The 17,452-nt window shown below is 45.2% G+C and overlaps 1 protein-coding gene across 1 annotated transcript in view; it reads left to right on the forward strand.

The window, feature by feature from the left end:
* Nucleotides 1-17,452, forward strand: part of LOC122553148 (adenylate cyclase type 8-like) — a 243,660-nt gene that overhangs the window by 116,346 nt on the left and 109,862 nt on the right. Inside the window, exons 11-14 of the mRNA XM_087990986.1 lie at nucleotides 3,278-3,371; nucleotides 3,663-3,829; nucleotides 13,080-13,161; nucleotides 13,808-13,966. Coding sequence (XP_087847112.1) covers nucleotides 3,278-3,371; nucleotides 3,663-3,829; nucleotides 13,080-13,161; nucleotides 13,808-13,966 — 502 coding nt within the window. The remainder of the gene's footprint in view (nucleotides 1-3,277; nucleotides 3,372-3,662; nucleotides 3,830-13,079; nucleotides 13,162-13,807; nucleotides 13,967-17,452) is intronic.

Here is a 17,452-nt window from a genome sequence, read left to right on the forward strand (position 1 = left end):
AGTTTAGAAGAATGATCTTATAAAAACTTTTAAAACTTTAACAGAACTCAACTGGTTAGATATAAGAAGTATGTTCCCAATGGAAGGGGTCAAAACCAGGGGTCAATTTGGGTTAAACTTTTTAGGACTGAGATGAGGAGAAATTTCTTCACCCAGAGAGTTTGGATTTGATGTATTCTTGTCACATGTACCGAGATACAATTGAGAAGTTGTCTTGTCACATGTACCAGGATACAATGAAAAATTGTTTTGCATGTTACACAGGCAGATCATACCATACAAAAGTGCATCAGGGTAGCAGAACAAGGTGCAGAATACAGTGTTACAGCCACAGAGAAGGCGCAGAGAGAGAGAGAGATCAGAATTAACATTTGAGAAGTGCATTCAGAAGTCTGATTATAGCAGGAAGAAGCTGTTCTTGAATCTGTTCGTACATGTAGACAACTTTTATATCATCTGCCTAATGGAAGAGAGTGGAAGGGAGTGTAACTGGGGTGGGACGGGTCTCTTATGATGTTGGTTGATTTCCCAAGGCAGTGGGAAATATAGATGGAGTTAGTGGATGGGAGGCTGGTTTGAGTGATGGACTGGGCTCTCTGTAGTTCCTTGCAGTCTTGGGAAGCGCCATTGCTGAATGCATTCATAAAGATTGGTCAGAGCTTTTGTGAACATACCAAATTTCCTTAGCCTCCTGAAGAAATAGAGACACTATTGTGCCTTCTTGACCATTGTGCCAATGTGGGTGGACCAAGACAGATTGTTGGTGAACATCGCTCTCAGGAACTTGATGCTTTCGACCATCTCTTTCTCATTACCTTTGATATAAACAGGGCCAGGCCCTCCACTCCACTTTCTGCAGTCAATGACCAGCTCCTTTGTTTGTTGACACTGATAGAGACATTATTGTCTTTGCACCATCTCACTAAGCACTCAACCTCTTTCCTGTATTCTGTGTTGTCATTGTTTGAGATCAGGCCTACAATAGTGGTGTCATCAGCAAACTTGTAAATGGAATTGGGGTGGAATGTGGCCTCACAGGCATGAGTGTATAAGAACTGTAGGAGGGGGCTGAGTACATAACCTTATGGGGCACTGATGTTGAGGATTATGGTGGAGGAGATGTTGTCACCAATTCTTACCAATTTTGTCTATGGATCAGGAAGTTAAGGATCCAGTTGCAGAAGGGGAGATGAGTTTGTTTGGAATCATGCTGTTGAAGGTGGAACTGTAGTCAATAAATTGGAGCCTGACATAGGTATTCTTGTTATCCACATGAACCAGGGATGAGTGTAGGGCAGGGAGATGGTGTCTGCTGTGGATGTGTTGCACTGGGAGGTGAATTGCAAAGGATCAAGACAATATAGTAGGCTGGGGTTGATGAGATCATAACTAACCTCTCAAAGCACTTCCTAATGATGGAGGTCAGAGCCACCGGGTGGTAGTATTTGAGACATGATGCATAATTTTATTTTGGCACCAGGATGAAATTCACCGGTTGAGACCAAAACATTGAGTTTTCAAGAAGGAGGTAGATAAAGCTCATTTAGCTAAAGGGGTCAAGGGATGTGGTGGGGTGGCGGTGGTTGGGGGGATGGGGTTGGTTGTTGGCGGGAGTAAGGTATTAAGCTTGATGATCAGCCACGATCATAATGAATAGCATGGCAGGTTCAAAGGGTTGACTAGCCTATTCCTGCTCCAATCTTCTATGTTTCTACATTTCTACAATACAAGGAACTCTCTGGAATTCACTGCCCCTGAAGGCTATTGAAGCCAAGTCATTGAGTGTATTTAAGACAGAGATAGATAGGTTCTTGATCAGTAAAGTGATCAAGGGCTACAGGGAGAAGGCAGGAGAGTGGGGTTGACAAATATATCAGCCATGAGCAAATGGGAGAGCAGGCTCAGTGGACTGAATGACCAAATTTTGCTCCTTTTATCTTATGGTCTTGTGGTGTTTTGGTCATTGTGGTTGGTCACAGTGGAGAAATGTGAAATTGGTGGGTTTCTTGCAGATGAGGTTTCTCAGCCATCTGTGGGTCAGCTGTCCACATTGTGGCATAGCACCTCAGATATTGATGAGGGACATTTTACAGGGTGTTCTGAGCCATGGTTGTATGTAGTTTAAACTGTATTCAATTTTTCAGTTGCAGTTTGATACAACTAAATGATTTCTAGGGCATTTCACAAAATTGTTAAGAATTAACCCCATGCATTGGGTCTGGAGCCACAACTAGGCCCGACCTGGTAAAGGACAGCAGCAAATTCTTTCTTCTGAAGAACATCAGTGAACATTACAAGGCTTTACAATAATCTGGTAGTTTCATGATGATCATGAGATTAGGTTTTGATTATATATTTGTTAATTGAACTCAAATTTCAGCATCTGCTGCAGTGTTATTTGAACTGATGACCCTGGAGAACTCGTCTGGGTCCCTCCATCATTCATTCAGTCACTTTATGATGTTGAAGTTAGAGACATGTGGATACCTGAGGAAAACGAAGACAGTTGAGTTGGTTTATTTTAACTCACAAGGTGAGATTCAGGAATGGTCAAAGAGGGTTATGAATGTTCTTTACTCTAGTTGCCTGTGTGTCATAAATCTGACCAGGGTTTGACTTGCCTTGGATTTTATTTTAACCCTGGAAGCCATTTTTTAATATCAGTCTGTTCTTTGGAGCAAGTGGGCTCCAATTAATCCCTTTATACCTGGGAGCAAACTTTTCAGGAGTGTCTCAATGCCAGGGTATCTTAGAACTAAATCTGTTCATCGTATTCCAAGTGTCTTCTGACAAGTGACTTGTACCATTTTAACTCTATTTTTATACTCATTTCCCTTTGAAAGAAAAGGCCAATATTTTATTTGTCTTCCTGTTATGTGCTGAGCTTATTTTTTGATTCCTGAACAATAGTTAATCCCATGAATTAATGAAATAAATAATGTGAGCTGCTTTATTAATTCCTGGGACTGAGGGCAGTTGAGTCAACCACATTGCTGGAGATCTGGAGTCAGAAGTTGGCTAAACCAGGTAAATGCAGCAGATTAATGAACCAGATGGGTTTTTACAACAACCAACATGATCACCGTGAGGCCAGCTTTTGATTCCAGATTTTTATTAAATTCAAATGTCACCACCCACCATGTTTGAATCCCCTATCCCCAAAACATTAATTCTGAAGAAGGGTTACAGGACCCAAAGCATTAACTCTGCTTTCTCTCACAGATGCTGCCAGACCTGCTGAGTTTTTCCAACAATTTTTGTTTTGGTTTTCCCCCAGAACATTAGGGTGGGATTCTGAATTTCATCCAGTGACAATAACACTAAGCAACCATCTCCACCAGGAGTTCCAGGAGTTAGTGAAAGCTAGTCTAGTATGTGGGCAATGGTTAGATCTAGGAATTGCTGCAGCTTTAGTTAGTGAAGGATAATCTGAAGGCTAGTCCAGTATGTGGGCAATGGTTAGATCTAGGAATTGCTGCAGCTTTAGTTAGTGAAGGATAATCTGCATCTGTACATGGTCACCACTGTACTTAAAGATGCTTCTGTAACCATAGTCCAACATTTCAAAGGGAGAACACAAAACCTGGATAGAATAATGAAGCAAAAATGGGCCAAGAGAATATGTGAAGTTACTCTAATCCTGACATTGTATCTTTTTGTAGTATTTTGTCCTGTGCGGGGTGACATCATTGATCAGCTGTGCTGCGTTTCTTCATCTACATTCAATTATAAAGCTGGTGTCTGTCATCTTAATCATTGCCATCTACTCCTACATCACCCACGTCAGTTTCAGATACTTGAATGTGCTGTTGCATGACGATTTGCCCAGGTAATTTTGCATGGAACATCTGATGAGATATTGTTCACAAATCAGCCCTTTGATCCGTCTGAAACCTTTTTCCTATAGCAGATTCCAAAATTGCACTGTTCTCTAATTGTGGTCTCACTGAGGTTTTTATATAAACTGATTGATTGTTACATTTCAGCCTTCATATTATGTTCTCAGAAGGAGAATGTTATGCATTAGTACACAGCGGCAGATATTGGAAGAATGCATAACATTCTGGAGGCTGTTGGTTTGGAGGAGATGACAGAGATACATTTCTATCACAGCTCATTTTAACCTCTCTGTTCAATGAGAACAATCGCAGTTTCTATAGTCTCCACATAACTGAAATTCCTTACTCCTTAATGTGTGTACTGTCTATCTTCTTTTTAATCATTCCCTTAATGCACCTTATGTTACAATTACTGCTCACAAGACTTTTCCCATCAGTATTTCTGTTAGTTTCTGTGGATTATTTCCCATTTTGAGGTCAGGTAGAATTTTTTCCCTCACTGAGTTTAATACACAGGTAACTATAGGCTGGTTAGCCTAACACTGGTCATTGGTAAGATTTGAGATTGTATTATTAAGGATAAGTTTGCGGAGTACTCAGAAATGCAGGGTAAAATAGGATGGAGTCAGGATGGCTTCACCAAGGGGAAGTCATGCCTGACAAATCTGTTCGAATTCTTTGAGGAGGTAACAAACAAGTTTGACAAAGGAGAACCAGTAGACATGATCTACTTGGATTTCCAGCAGGCCTTTGACAAAATGTTGCACAGGAGGCTGCTAAATAAGAGAAAAGGCCCGTTGTGTTATGGGTAAGGTACTGGCATGGACAGAGGATTGGTTGACTGGCAGAAGGCAGAGAGTGAGAATGAAAAGTCTTTTTCAGGATAACAGCTGGTGACTGTTGGAGTTCTCTAGGTCAGTGAAGGGACCACAACTATTCACGTTATACATTAACGATCTAGACAAAGGAACTGAGAGCATTGCTGCTGAGTTTACAGATGACACAAAGATAGATGGAGGGACACAGGTAGTGTTGAGGAGGCAGGAAGGCTGCAGAAGGACTCAGATAGGCTAGGAGAGTTGGAAAAGAAGTGGCAAATGGAATGCAATGCGGGAAAGTATGAGGTTATGCACTTTAGTCAGAAGAATGAGACATAGACAATATTCTAAATGGTGAAAGACTTTGGAAATCTGAAGCACAAAATTACTTGGGAGTAATAGCTCAGAATTCTGTTAAGGTTAACATGCAGATTCAGTTGGTAGTTGGGATTCATTTCAAGAAGACGAGAGTACAAATGCGGAGATGTACAGCTGAGGCTGTGTAAGGCTCTGGCTGGGCCTCATTTGGAATATTGTGAGCTGTTTTGGGCCCCTTACCTAAGGAAGGATGCGTTGGTGTTGAAGGGGATCTGGAGGACATTTACAGTAATGGTCCTGCAAGGTGAAGGGCTCGTCATATGAGGAGTGGTTGAGAAACTCTGGTCTGAGCTCAGTGATGTTTAGAGGGATGAGGAGGGATCTGTTTGAAACTTATAGAATGCTGAGAGACCTGGATAGAGTGGATATGGAAAAGATATAGGAGAGATTGGGACCTGAGGGAACATCTTTGAGGAGAAAGTGAGGACTGCAGATGCTGGAGATCAGAGCTGAAAATGTGTTGCTGGAAAAGCGCAGTAGGTCAGGCAGCATCCTGAAGAAGGGCTCATGCCTGAAACGTTGATTCTCCTGCTCCTTGGATGCTCCCTGACCTGCTGAGCTTTTCCAGCAACACATTTTCAGACCTGAGGGAATAGCCTCAGAGTGAAGGGATGACCCTCTAGAACTGAGATGAGTAGCACTGCTGTCTCACAGTGCCATGGACTCTGGTTCAATTCCAGCCTCAGGTGACTGTCTGTGTGGCATTTGTACATTTTCCCCATGTCTGCGAGGGTTTCCTCCCACAGTCAAAGGTGTGCAGGTCAGGTGGGTTAGCCATGGGAAATATAAGATTACAGGGATAGGGAAGGAAGGGATGGGTCTGGCGGGTTGCTCTTCAAAGGATTGGTGTGGACATGATGGGCCGAATGGCCTGCTTCCACACTATAGGGATTCTATGAAATTCATGAATTTCCTCTGCCAAAGGGTGGTTCAGGTGTGGAACCCATTGCTGCAGAGGGTTGTGAAACCTAATTGTTTGAGTGTATTTAAGACAGAGATAGATAAGGTCTTTATTAGTAATGGGATCAAAGGTTATGGGGAGAAGGCAGGAGAATGGAGATGAGCATCATATTAACCATGATCGAGTGGCAGAGCAGATGCTAATTCAGCTCCTAAATCTTATCATGTTATGGTATTATAAATTGTCATGACTACAGAAATACTTACAATCATTGATTTGGGTACAGAGAACACAGCTGAAAATGTGTTGCTGGAAAAGCGCAGCAGGTCAGGCAGCATCCAGGGAACAGGAGAATCGACGTTTCGGGCATAAGCCCTTCTTCAGGAACCATACAGAGAACACAGCCTACAATTACCTGTATACATTCCTCCTGTTACTCACAGTTTGTGATCTGATCTCATTAAGCCATTCAAGATTCTGAAGTGGCTTAACAGGATTGACACTGAGACCTTGCTCCTACTGGTTGTGGAATCAAGAACATGTGTATAAGGGGCCGATGGATTAGGACTGAGAAGCAGGAAAGTGTGTTAAGCCCAAGCTTAGACATGATCACATAAATAGTATAGAAAGCTCAAGGGGCTGTATATTTTCATGGGAGATGATGTCACTGGCAAGACCAGAATTTGTTGCTCTTCCATGATTGGCCTTGACCTGAGTGGCTTGCTTGGCCATTTCAAAGGAATCACATTGCTGTTTGTCTGAAGTCATGTGCTCGCTATACCTTGTGAGGACAGCAGATGCCCTTCTTAAAGGACATTAGTCGGCTTGTCTGTAGCTGTTCCTGTTTCGTATGTTTTGATGTTGTGCAATATTCTCTTCATAATGTGACCTATTATTTCAATCCATGTAAATCTCCTCCTGTTTTTGTTAACATCCTATGATAATATTTCTAATTAAACAGTTCCTCCATCATCCATTTCTCCTTATTTCTAGTTATATTTTAGCTGATTTGTTTCTAAACCTCTGTACATTGATGCGTAAGACATTTAACATCTATTATTCTAAATATAAACCGGAATCAGATTCCAGATCACAGTATGTTTGCTGGTTTTTAGTTGGATTTTGATGAAATGTATATGATATTTTTAAAATCCAGAAACAAACAAATGCCAGCCATCTTTTTTCTGAATTCATTCACAGCCTGTAGGCATCACTGGCTGGGTCCAGCATTTATTGCCCGTCCCTAGTTGCCCCTTGAGAGGTCGGGGTGGTGCCTTCTTGAACCGCTGCAGTCCATGTGATGTAGGTAGATCCACAATGCCCATAGGGAAGGAATTTCAGGATTTTGACTCCGTGACACTGAAGGAACAGTGATATATTTCCAAGATGGTGAGTGGATTGGAGGGGAACTTGCAGATGATGATGATCTTCTAGAAGTGGTCATGGCTTTGCAAGGTGCTGTCTAAGGAGTCTTGGTGAATTTCTGCAGTGCATCTTGTAGATAGTACACACTGCTGTTACTGAACGTCAGTGATGGAGGATGTGCATGTTTGTGGATCTGGTGCCAATCAAGTAGCTACTTTGTTTTGGATGATGTCAAGCTTCTTTAGAGTTTTTGGAGTTAAACTCATCCAGGCAAGTGGGGAGAATTCCATCACACTCCAGACTTGTGCCTTTTAGATGGTGGACAGGCTTTGGAGAGTCAGGAGGTGAGTTACTCACAGCAGTTATTACTAGCCTCTGATCTGCTCTTAAATCTGCTGTATTACATATTATTGTAGGGGATACAATGATATTAATTTAATTGAATGTCAAGTGGAGATGGTTAAATTCTCTCTTGCTGGACATTTTCATTGACTGGTATTTTTAAAATGTGAATGTTACTTGCCCCTTGTCACCCTGAGCCTGGATATTGTCCTGCTCTTAACTGTATTTGGGTATGAACTGCCTCACTGTCTGAAGAGTCAGAAATTATGCTCAACATTGTGTAATCATCAGAAAATGCATCAAAGTAGAACACGAGTATGATCAGACAATTGGCTACCTATTGGAAGAGAGTGAGGTAAAGAGGGCATTTTCAGGATGGCAAACTGTAACTAGTGGAGTGTCACAGGGATTAGTGCCAGGGTCACAATGATTTACAATATAATGTTATTGACTTGGATGAAGCAAATGAATGTCCTGTTGTCAAATTTGCAGATGATACAAAAGTAAGTGGCAAGGTAATTGCTGAGGATAACAGTGTCTGGAGAGGGATACAGACAGGTTAAAAACTTGGCATATGCAATGTAATGTAGAAAAGTGTGAAGTTATAGACTTTGTCAGGAAGAATAGAGGAGCTCAGTATTATTTAAATGGAGGAAGACTGCAGAAAGCTGCAGTGCAGAGGGATTTGAGAACCCTTGTGAATAAACAAAAACAAGCTAGCATCAAATTCCATAAGGTAATATGGAAGGCAAATGGAATTTGCAAGTTTTGAGAAGATTTGTCGCTCAGGTTGAGGTTTTGGATGTAGGTTTGCTCACTGACCTGGAAGGTTCATTTTCAGATATTTCGTCACCATACTAGGTAACATCTTCAGTGAGCCTCCAGATGAACCACTGCTGGTGTTTCCTACTTTCTATTTATATGTTTGAGTTTCCTTGAGTTGGTGAAGTCATTTCCTGTGGTGATATCATTTCATATGATTATGTCATTTCCTGTTCTTTTTCTCAGGGGGTGGTAAATGGGGTCCAAGTCAATGTGTTTATTGATAGAGTTCTGGTTGAAGTGCCATGCTACTAGGAATTCTCATGCATCCTTCTGTTTGGCTTGTCCTAGGATGGATGGGTTGTCCCAGTCAAAGTGGTATCCTTCCTCATCTGTATGTAAGGATACTAGTGAGAAAGGGTCATGTCTTTTTGTGGCGAGTTAATGTTCATGTATCCTGGTGGCTAGTTTTCTGCCTGTTTGTCCAATGTAGTGTTTGTTACAGTCCTTGCATGGTATTTTGAAAATGACATTAGTTTTGCTTGTTGTCTGTAAAGGATCTTTCAAGTTCATTAGCTGCTGGTTGAGTGTGTTGGTGGGTTTGTGGGTTACCATAAGTAGTCTGGCAGTCATTTCCGAGATGTCTTTGATGTCGGGGAGAGTGGCTAAGGTTTCTGGACATGTTTTGTCTGCTTGTTGGGGTTTGTTGCTGAGAAATGGGTGGATTGTGTTTATTGGATGCCCATTCTTTTTGAATACACTGTATAAGTGATTTTCCTCTGCTCTGCATAGTTCCTCTGTGCTGCAGTGTGGGTTGGCTCGTTGAAATAATGTTCTAATGCAGCTTCGTTTGTAGGTGTTGGGATGATTGCTTCTGTAGTTCAGAGCTGAAAATGTGTTGCTGGAAAAGCGCAGCAGGTCAGGCAGCATCCAGGGAACAGGAGAATCGATGTTTCGGGCATAAGCCCTTACGTCGATTCTCCTGTTCCCTGGATGCTGCCTGACCTGCTGCGCTTTTCCAGCAACACATTTTCTGCTCTGATCTCCAGCACCTGCAGACCTCACTTTCTCCTCTGTAGTTCAGTATTTGGTCTGTATGTGTTGTTTTCCTGTAGACACTGGTTTGAAGTTGCCCATTGGCTGTTTACTCTACTGTGACATCTAGGAATGGCAGTTTGTTGTTGTTTTCCTCCTCTTTAGTGAATTTTATGCCAGTAAGGGTATTATTGATGGTCTTGAAGGTTTTCTCTAATTTGTTTCTTTTAGTAATGACAAAGGCGTCATCCACATAGTTGACCCAAAGTTTGGGTTGTATGGTTGGCAGAGCTGTTTGTTCGAATCTCTGCATTACTGCCTCTGCTAAGAACTCTGATAGTGGAGATCCCATGGGTGTTCCGTTGGATTGTCTGTAGGTTTTGTTGTTGAAGGTGAAGTGGGTGGTAAGGCATAGGTCCACTAGCTTGACGATATCGTCCTTGCTGATGAAGTTGGTGTTTGATGTGTGTGGCTTTGGGTCTTTTAATAATGTAGTCAGTATTTCCTTGGCCAGGTTGATGTTGATTGATATGAACAGGGCTGTTACATCAAAGGAGACCATTATTTCATCCTCTTCTATCTTGGTGTCTTTGATGGTCTTCAGGAATTCTTGGGTGGAGTAGATGGAGTGGCATGAGTCTTCTACTAAGTGTTTTAGTCTTTGGTGTAGCTCCTTGGCCAATCTGTAAGTTGGTGTTCCAGGTAGCAAGACTATGGGTCTGGGGGGGAGGGGGGGAAGGGGGGGGGGGCTCCTGGTTTGTGAATTTTGGGTAATCCATAGAAGTGTGGTGTGTTGGACACCACTTTGACTGGGACAACACATCCGTCCTTGGACAAGCCAAACACGAGACAAACACGAGAATTCCTAGTAGCATGGCATTTCAACCAGAACTCTATCAACAAACACATTGACGTGGACCCCATTTACCACCCCCTGAGAAAAAGAACAGGAAATGACATCACCATAGGAAATGGCAGCACCACAGGAAATGACACCACCAACCCAAGGAAACCCAAACATATAAATAGAAAGCAGAAAACACCAGCAGTGTTGTCCAGAGGCTCAGTGAAGATGTTACCTAGTATGGTGACAAAATGTCTGAAAATGAACCTTCTAGCTCAGCGAGCAAATGGAATGTTATTTCAAAGGAAATGGAGTATAAAAATAGGAGGTCTGGCTAAAACTATACAAGGCCCTTTAAACTACACCTAGAATACCTGAACAGTTTTGGTCCTTTTATTGATGGAAGGATTTATTGGCATTGAGTCAGTTCAGGGAAGATTCACTACACTGATCCTGGGTATGGAGGGACTTGTGTTATGGCAAGAGGTTGAGTAGGTTAGGCCTGTACCCATTGGAATATAGAAGAATGACAGGCCACCTTGTTGAAATGTACAAGATTTGTATAGAAGAATCCAGTTCCTAGGGGCATCATCTCAATGAAGGGGATCACTCATTGTATGCAGAGATGAGAGATTTTATCTCTCAGAGAGGAGTCAATCTGTGGAATGCAGTACCATAGAGGGCTGTCAGGGCTGGGTCATTAACTATAATCATGGCTGAGTTAGACAGATGTTTAATCAGTTGGGGAATAGAGGATTATGGGGAAAACGATAGGAAAATGAATTTGAGGATCATCAGATCAGTCATGATCTCGATCAGTGGCAGCGTGGACTCAGTGGGCCAAATGGTCTTATTCTGCTCCTAGGTTTTATGGTCTAATGGAATATTCCCTCTCTGCTGTATGATGTATGAAAGGTCATTGAGAAAGCAGCTGAATGGTTTGGTCTAAGACACTACTCTGGAACTGCTCCATAGGTTTTCTTGTGTGCGATAACTGAACTCCAATAACTATTTCCATTCTACTAAGGAAGGAAACCTCTGTCCTTATCTTGTCTGGACAACACATGACTCCAGCCCCACAGGAATATAGTTGACTCTGAACTACCCTCTGGACAATTAGGGATGGGCAGTAAATGCTGGCCTGGCCAGTGACGCTGACATCCTGCGAATGAATAACAAAAAAGCATGGCTGCACCCAGCTAAGATTTTCTGTGATGTTCCTCCTGATACCCATTCAGTCAGTTTTACTTGGGCTCCTTGATGCCACACTCGCACACTCGGTCAAGGACAGTCACTCTCACCTGCCCTCAATTCTGGCATTCAGTTCTTCTGTCCATGTTTGAATGAAAGCTGTAATGAGGTCAGGAGATAAATGGCAGTGGTGGAACCATACTGAGCATCAGTGAGCAGGTGCTGCTTGATAGCATCCATTATTACTTTACTGATGATTAAGAATAGATTGAAGGTACAGTAGTTGGCCTGGTTGAATTTGTCTTTTTTATATACAGGACATGTCTGGGCAATTTCCCACCTTCTTGAGTAGATGCTGACATTTAGCTAGACTGGAACAGCTGGCTAGGGTTGTGACAAATCTTGCAGTAAAATCTTCAGTCGAATGCTCAAATGTTGTCAGGGCCGATAGCCTTTGCAATATCCAATGCCTCCAACATTTTTATTGGTGTCACGTGAAGTGAATCAAATTGACTGAAGGCTGGTATTAGTTCCCAGCTGGGGACCACTGGAGGAGCCTGAGATGGATCATCCCCTCGGCACTTCTGGCTGAAGATTGCTGCAAAAGCTTCAGCCTTATCTGTTGCCCTGATGTGCTGGGCTCTTCCATTACTGAGGATGGGGATATTAGTGGGACCTCCTCCTACAGTGAACTGTTTAATAGTCCACCCCCATTAATGATTGGATGTGTTGGTTATGGGATTGCTTAGCTCTGTCTATCACTTGTTGCTTATGCCTGTTTGGTAACTTCACCAGGTAGACACCTCATTTTTAGTTCCTGGTGCTACTCCTAGTTTAACTTTCTGTACTTTCCATTGAACCATGACTGAGACACTCTTCTGGTGCAGTGGTAGTGTCCTTACCTCTGTGACAGGAGCCCTGTGTTCAAGTCCCACTTGCTCCTGAGGTGTATAATAAAATCTCTGCACAGATTCATTAAAGAAAATGAATTGAATGATGGTTGATCCCCTGGCTTGATGGTAATGATGAGTGGGGGATATGCCAGGCCATGAGATTACAAATTGTACTGGAATTTAATTCTGCTGCTGTTGATGGCTTATAGTGCCTCATGGATGCCCAGTCCAGAGTCAATGTTGAGGAATCCCAGGACAACTCCCTCCCAACTGTATCCCACTCTGCCCCTCTCTCTGTTGGGTCTGTCCTGCAGGTGGTACAGGACATATCCCAGGATGGTGATGGTGGGGTCTGGGACATTGTCTGTAAGGTCTGATTCTGTGAGTATGACTGTATCAGGCTATTGATTGGCTCGTCTGTGAGACAGCTCTCCCAGTGTTGGCCCAGATGTTAGTGAAGAGGACTTTGGATGGTTGAGTGTCATAGTTGTTTCCATTGTCTGGACTGATGCTAGGTCACCTGGCTGGTTTAATTCCTTTGAGCCACTTTTCTGATTTTTGATTACGGAGTCTTGCATACCAAATATATTCGGCCCCTGTGCCTCCAGGGCAACAATCACTCCCTGGGGTTGAGCTGGAAAAATATGTAATATTTTTGCAGAAGAATCTAATGATGTCTTTATCTCTTCCTCTCATCCTCTGTGCTTTTAGATCTTATTCGGATTGGCAGCGGGGAATCACCTTTATGCTGATGTTCCTGTTTGTGGTGACGGTCTTTTACCAAGGACGACAGGTAACTTTGCTAAACTCCTAATTGCTCTCAGTGTGGTGGAATGGCTGGGTCTCAGATACTTGGTGAAAGGTATGTCCTAACTACCCATTCCAGGGAACCTACTGCATGCAGTCCTTCGAAGCGCAGGCATCAAGCAATGCTGCAGAAGTTACAACTGATATCTGGATGCAATCCCTTTGAATATATTTGATGTTGAGGTGGACAGCCTTTTGATCTCTGAGGAATCAAGGGACATGGGCGACCAGGTGGGCAAGTTGTTTTCCCCCTTGAAGGTCAGTCACAATCATTGGAACAGTGGAGCAAACCTGAGGGGCTGAATGGCCTACTCTCTTGCTCCCATTCTTTATGTTGTTATGTCACAGTCATTCCTATAATGCTCTCTCACTTAAACATGAGGCACTTGCTCCATTTTATTGTCTACAACAAGATTCATCACTCCTTCCTTCTTTGCTGAGCTTGGAAATATACTGATCAAGTAAGTTCTCTTATATAGTGTAGGAATTGCTGTTGCTCCTTATGCTGTTATTTTCACAGTCTGGATCAGGGTACCTGAGCTCCCCCATTACCACCAACTGAGGGATTTTCATGTCAAGGAACTTACTACCTTCCAATTACATGAAACTCTTTCTGTTCTGTGGCCTATCAGATTGAAGCAACTGCACGTCTGGACTTCCTTTGGAGATTACTAGCCAGACAGGAAATGGAGGAAATGGCAGTGCTGCGGAAACATAATGAGGATCTATTGAATAACATGCTGCCCAGTCACATCGCACGGTATTTCCTTGACAAGGATCCAGATGATGAAGTACGATAATAGCTCCAAGTGTAAATTCAACAGCAAGTATCAGTCAAAACCTTTCATCCCTGAGACACACATGCTGTACTAATTCCTCATTAAACTGTCACACACTCAGTTTTGTGACCAAACGCTGTCCCTCAGCAAAAACTCCTAGGGCAGGGACAGCACGAGGTTAGATACAGAATAAAACTCCTTCTACACTGTACCCCATCAAACACTCCCAGGGCAGGAGCACAGGGTTAGATACTGAATAAACCCTTTAAAAACGTTGTCAGGTTTGATCCAACATCCAATCTTTCTCCATTGAGCTGTGAATATTTCATTGTTAAGTTTAATGTCTAAGTTTCTTTTGATCAACAGAGTTGAATTTTCTTCAGCCATCCTTTCAGTCTGCACTTTACAGAACCTTCTGGCTCTGTGCTTCAAATCATGGTCTTCATGTTTTCTCTAGTGACCAGAGTTAGTTCCGAAATGGTTATCCATTTTTGTGGGAGAAATAGAAAGGCAATGTATTATTGAAATGGAAAGAAACCTCCGCGTGCTTTGGATCAGAGAGATCAGGATGTCTTTGTGCATGAATCACATAAAACTAGTACAGCAGGTAATAACAAAGGCAGTTGGAATTATGTCATTCATTGTGAAAGGAAGAGAATATAAAAGTTGGGAATTGTTCCTGCAATTGTACAAGGCATTAGTGAGACTGCACCTGGAGTATTCCTTACAATGTTCTTCCCTTGACCTGAGAAGGATGTAATTGCATTGGCAGCAGTTCACAGAAGGTTCATGAGATGGAGTCGAGGAGTGAGCATTGTGCCCCATGAAGAGAGATTGAGCACAGTTTAGGCATACCTGTCTCAAGTTTAGAACAACAAGAGGAGATTTAATTGAGATGTAAAGGATGCCAAAGGAGATTGACAGAGTAGACATAGCCTCATGTGGGGTAATCTCGAAGGAGAGGTTAGGGGGAGACAAGCAGGGGTCGAGAGTGTGGTGCTGGAAAAGCATAGCAGATCAGGCAGCATCCGAGAAGCAGGAGAATTGACAATTTGGGCATAAGCCCTTCATCAGGAATGAGGCTTGTGGAGGGGGGGGGGGGGGGGTTGGAGCTGAGAAATAAATGAGAGGGTGGGTGGGATTGGGGGAAGGGAGCAGAGAATGCAATGGATAGATGAAGGTGAGGGAGAAGGGACTAGGTCAGAGGGGCATGGGGCGGATAGATGGGAAAGGTGACAGACAGGTCAGGAGGGCGGAGCCAAGTTGAAGGTTTGGGACTGGGATAATGTGGGGGGAGGGGAAATGAGGATGCTGTGGAAATCCACATTTATCCCGTGTCATTGCAGGGTCCCAAGGCAGTCCCCCCACATTATCCCAGTCCCAAGCCTCCAACTCGGCACCACCCTCTGGTCCTGTCCATCACTCCACCCTCTGACCTATCACCTTCTCCCTTACCTTCATCTACCTATCACATTCTCAGCTATCTTCCCCCACCCCCAACCCCACCAGCTCCCATTTATCTCTCAGCACCCCTGGTCCACAAGCCTCATTCCTGATGAAAGGTTTATGCCAAAACATTGATTCTCCTGCTCCTCGGATGCTGCCTGACCTGCTGTGATTTTCCAGCAGCACACTCGCAACTCTGATCTCCAGCATCTGCAGTCCCCACTTTCTCCCAGTAGACAAGCAGGAGCTTGGAGGATCACAGCAAGGCAGGCAGCATCAGGAGGGAGGGGGAACACAGCAAGGCAGGCAGCATCAGGAGGGAGGGGGAACACAGCAAGGCAGGCAGCAACAGGAGGGAGGGGGAACACAGCAAGGCAGGCAGCAACAGGAGGGAGAGGGACACAGCAAGGCAGGCAGCATCAGGAGGGAGAGGAACACAGCAAGGCAGGCAGCATCAGGAGGGAGGGGGAACACAGCAAGGCAGGCAGCAACAGGAGGGAGGGGGAACACAGCAAGGCAGGCAGCATCAGGAGGGAGGGGGAACACAGCAAGGCAGGCAGCATCAGGAGGGAGGGGGAACACAGCAAGGCAGGCAGCATCAGGAGGGAGAGGGACACAGCAAGGCAGGCAGCATCAGGAGGGAGGGGGAACACAGCAAGGCAGGCAGCATCAGGAGGGAGAGGGAACACAGCAAGGCAGGCAGCATCAGGAGGGAGGGGGAACACAGCAAGGCAGGCAGCATCAGGAGGGAGGGGGAACACAGCAAGGCAGGCAGCAACAGGAGGGAGGGGGAACATAGCAAGGCAGGCAGCATCAGGAGGGAGGGGGAACACAGCAAGGCAGGCAGCATCAGGAGGGAGGGGGAACACAGCAAGGCAGGCAGCAACAGGAGGGAGGGGGAACACAGCAAGGCAGGCAGCAACAGGAGGGAGAGGGACACAGCAAGGCAGGCAGCATCAGGAGGGAGAGGAACACAGCAAGGCAGGCAGCATCAGGAGGGAGGGGGAACACAGCAAGGCAGGCAGCAACAGGAGGGAGGGGGAACACAGCAAGGCAGGCAGCATCAGGAGGGAGGGGGAACACAGCAAGGCAGGCAGCATCAGGAGGGAGGGGGAACACAGCAAGGCAGGCAGCATCAGGAGGGAGAGGGACACAGCAAGGCAGGCAGCATCAGGAGGGAGGGGGAACACAGCAAGGCAGGCAGCATCAGGAGGGAGAGGGAACACAGCAAGGCAGGCAGCATCAGGAGGGAGAGGGAACACAGCAAGGCAGGCAGCATCAGGAGGGAGGGGGAACACAGCAAGGCAGGCAGCATCAGGAGGGAGGGGGAACACAGCAAGGCAGGCAGCATCAGGAGGGAGGGGGAACACAGCAAGGCAGGCAGCATCAGGAGGGAGGGGGAACACAGCAAGGCAGGCAGCATCAGGAGGGAGGGGGAACACAGCAAGGCAGGCAGCATCAGGAGGGAGGGGGAACACAGCAAGGCAGGCAGCAACAGGAGGGAGGGGGAACATAGCAAGGCAGGCAGCATCAGGAGGGAGGGGGAACACAGCAAGGCAGGCAGCATCAGGAGGGAGGGGGAACACAGCAAGGCAGGCAGCATCAGGAGGGAGGGGGACACAGCAAGGCAGGCAGCATCAGGAGGGAGAGGGACACAGCAAGGCAGGCAGCATCAGGAGGGAGAGGGACACAGCAAGGCAGGCAGCATCAGGAGTGAGAGGGAACACAGCAAGGCAGGCAGCATCAGGAGGGAGAGGGACACAGCAAGGCAGGCAGCATCAGGAGGGAGGGGGAACACAGCAAGGCAGGCAGCATCAGGAGGGAGAGGGATCACAGCAAGGCAGGCAGCATCAGGAGGGAGGGGGAACACAGCAAGGCAGGCAGCAACAGGAGGGAGGGGGAACACAGCAAGGCAGGCAGCATCAGGAGGGAGGGGGAACACAGCAAGGCAGGCAGCATCAGGAGGGAGGGGGAACACAGCAAGGCAGGCAGCATCAGGAGGGAGGGGGAACACAGCAAGGCAGGCAGCATCAGGAGGGAGGGGGAACACAG

This window comes from Chiloscyllium plagiosum, unplaced genomic scaffold (assembly GCF_037043375.1).
Source record: "Chiloscyllium plagiosum isolate Xiang-an unplaced genomic scaffold, Cpla_swu_hap1 HiC_scaffold_10, whole genome shotgun sequence".
NCBI classification, from domain to species: domain Eukaryota; kingdom Metazoa; phylum Chordata; class Chondrichthyes; order Orectolobiformes; family Hemiscylliidae; genus Chiloscyllium; species Chiloscyllium plagiosum.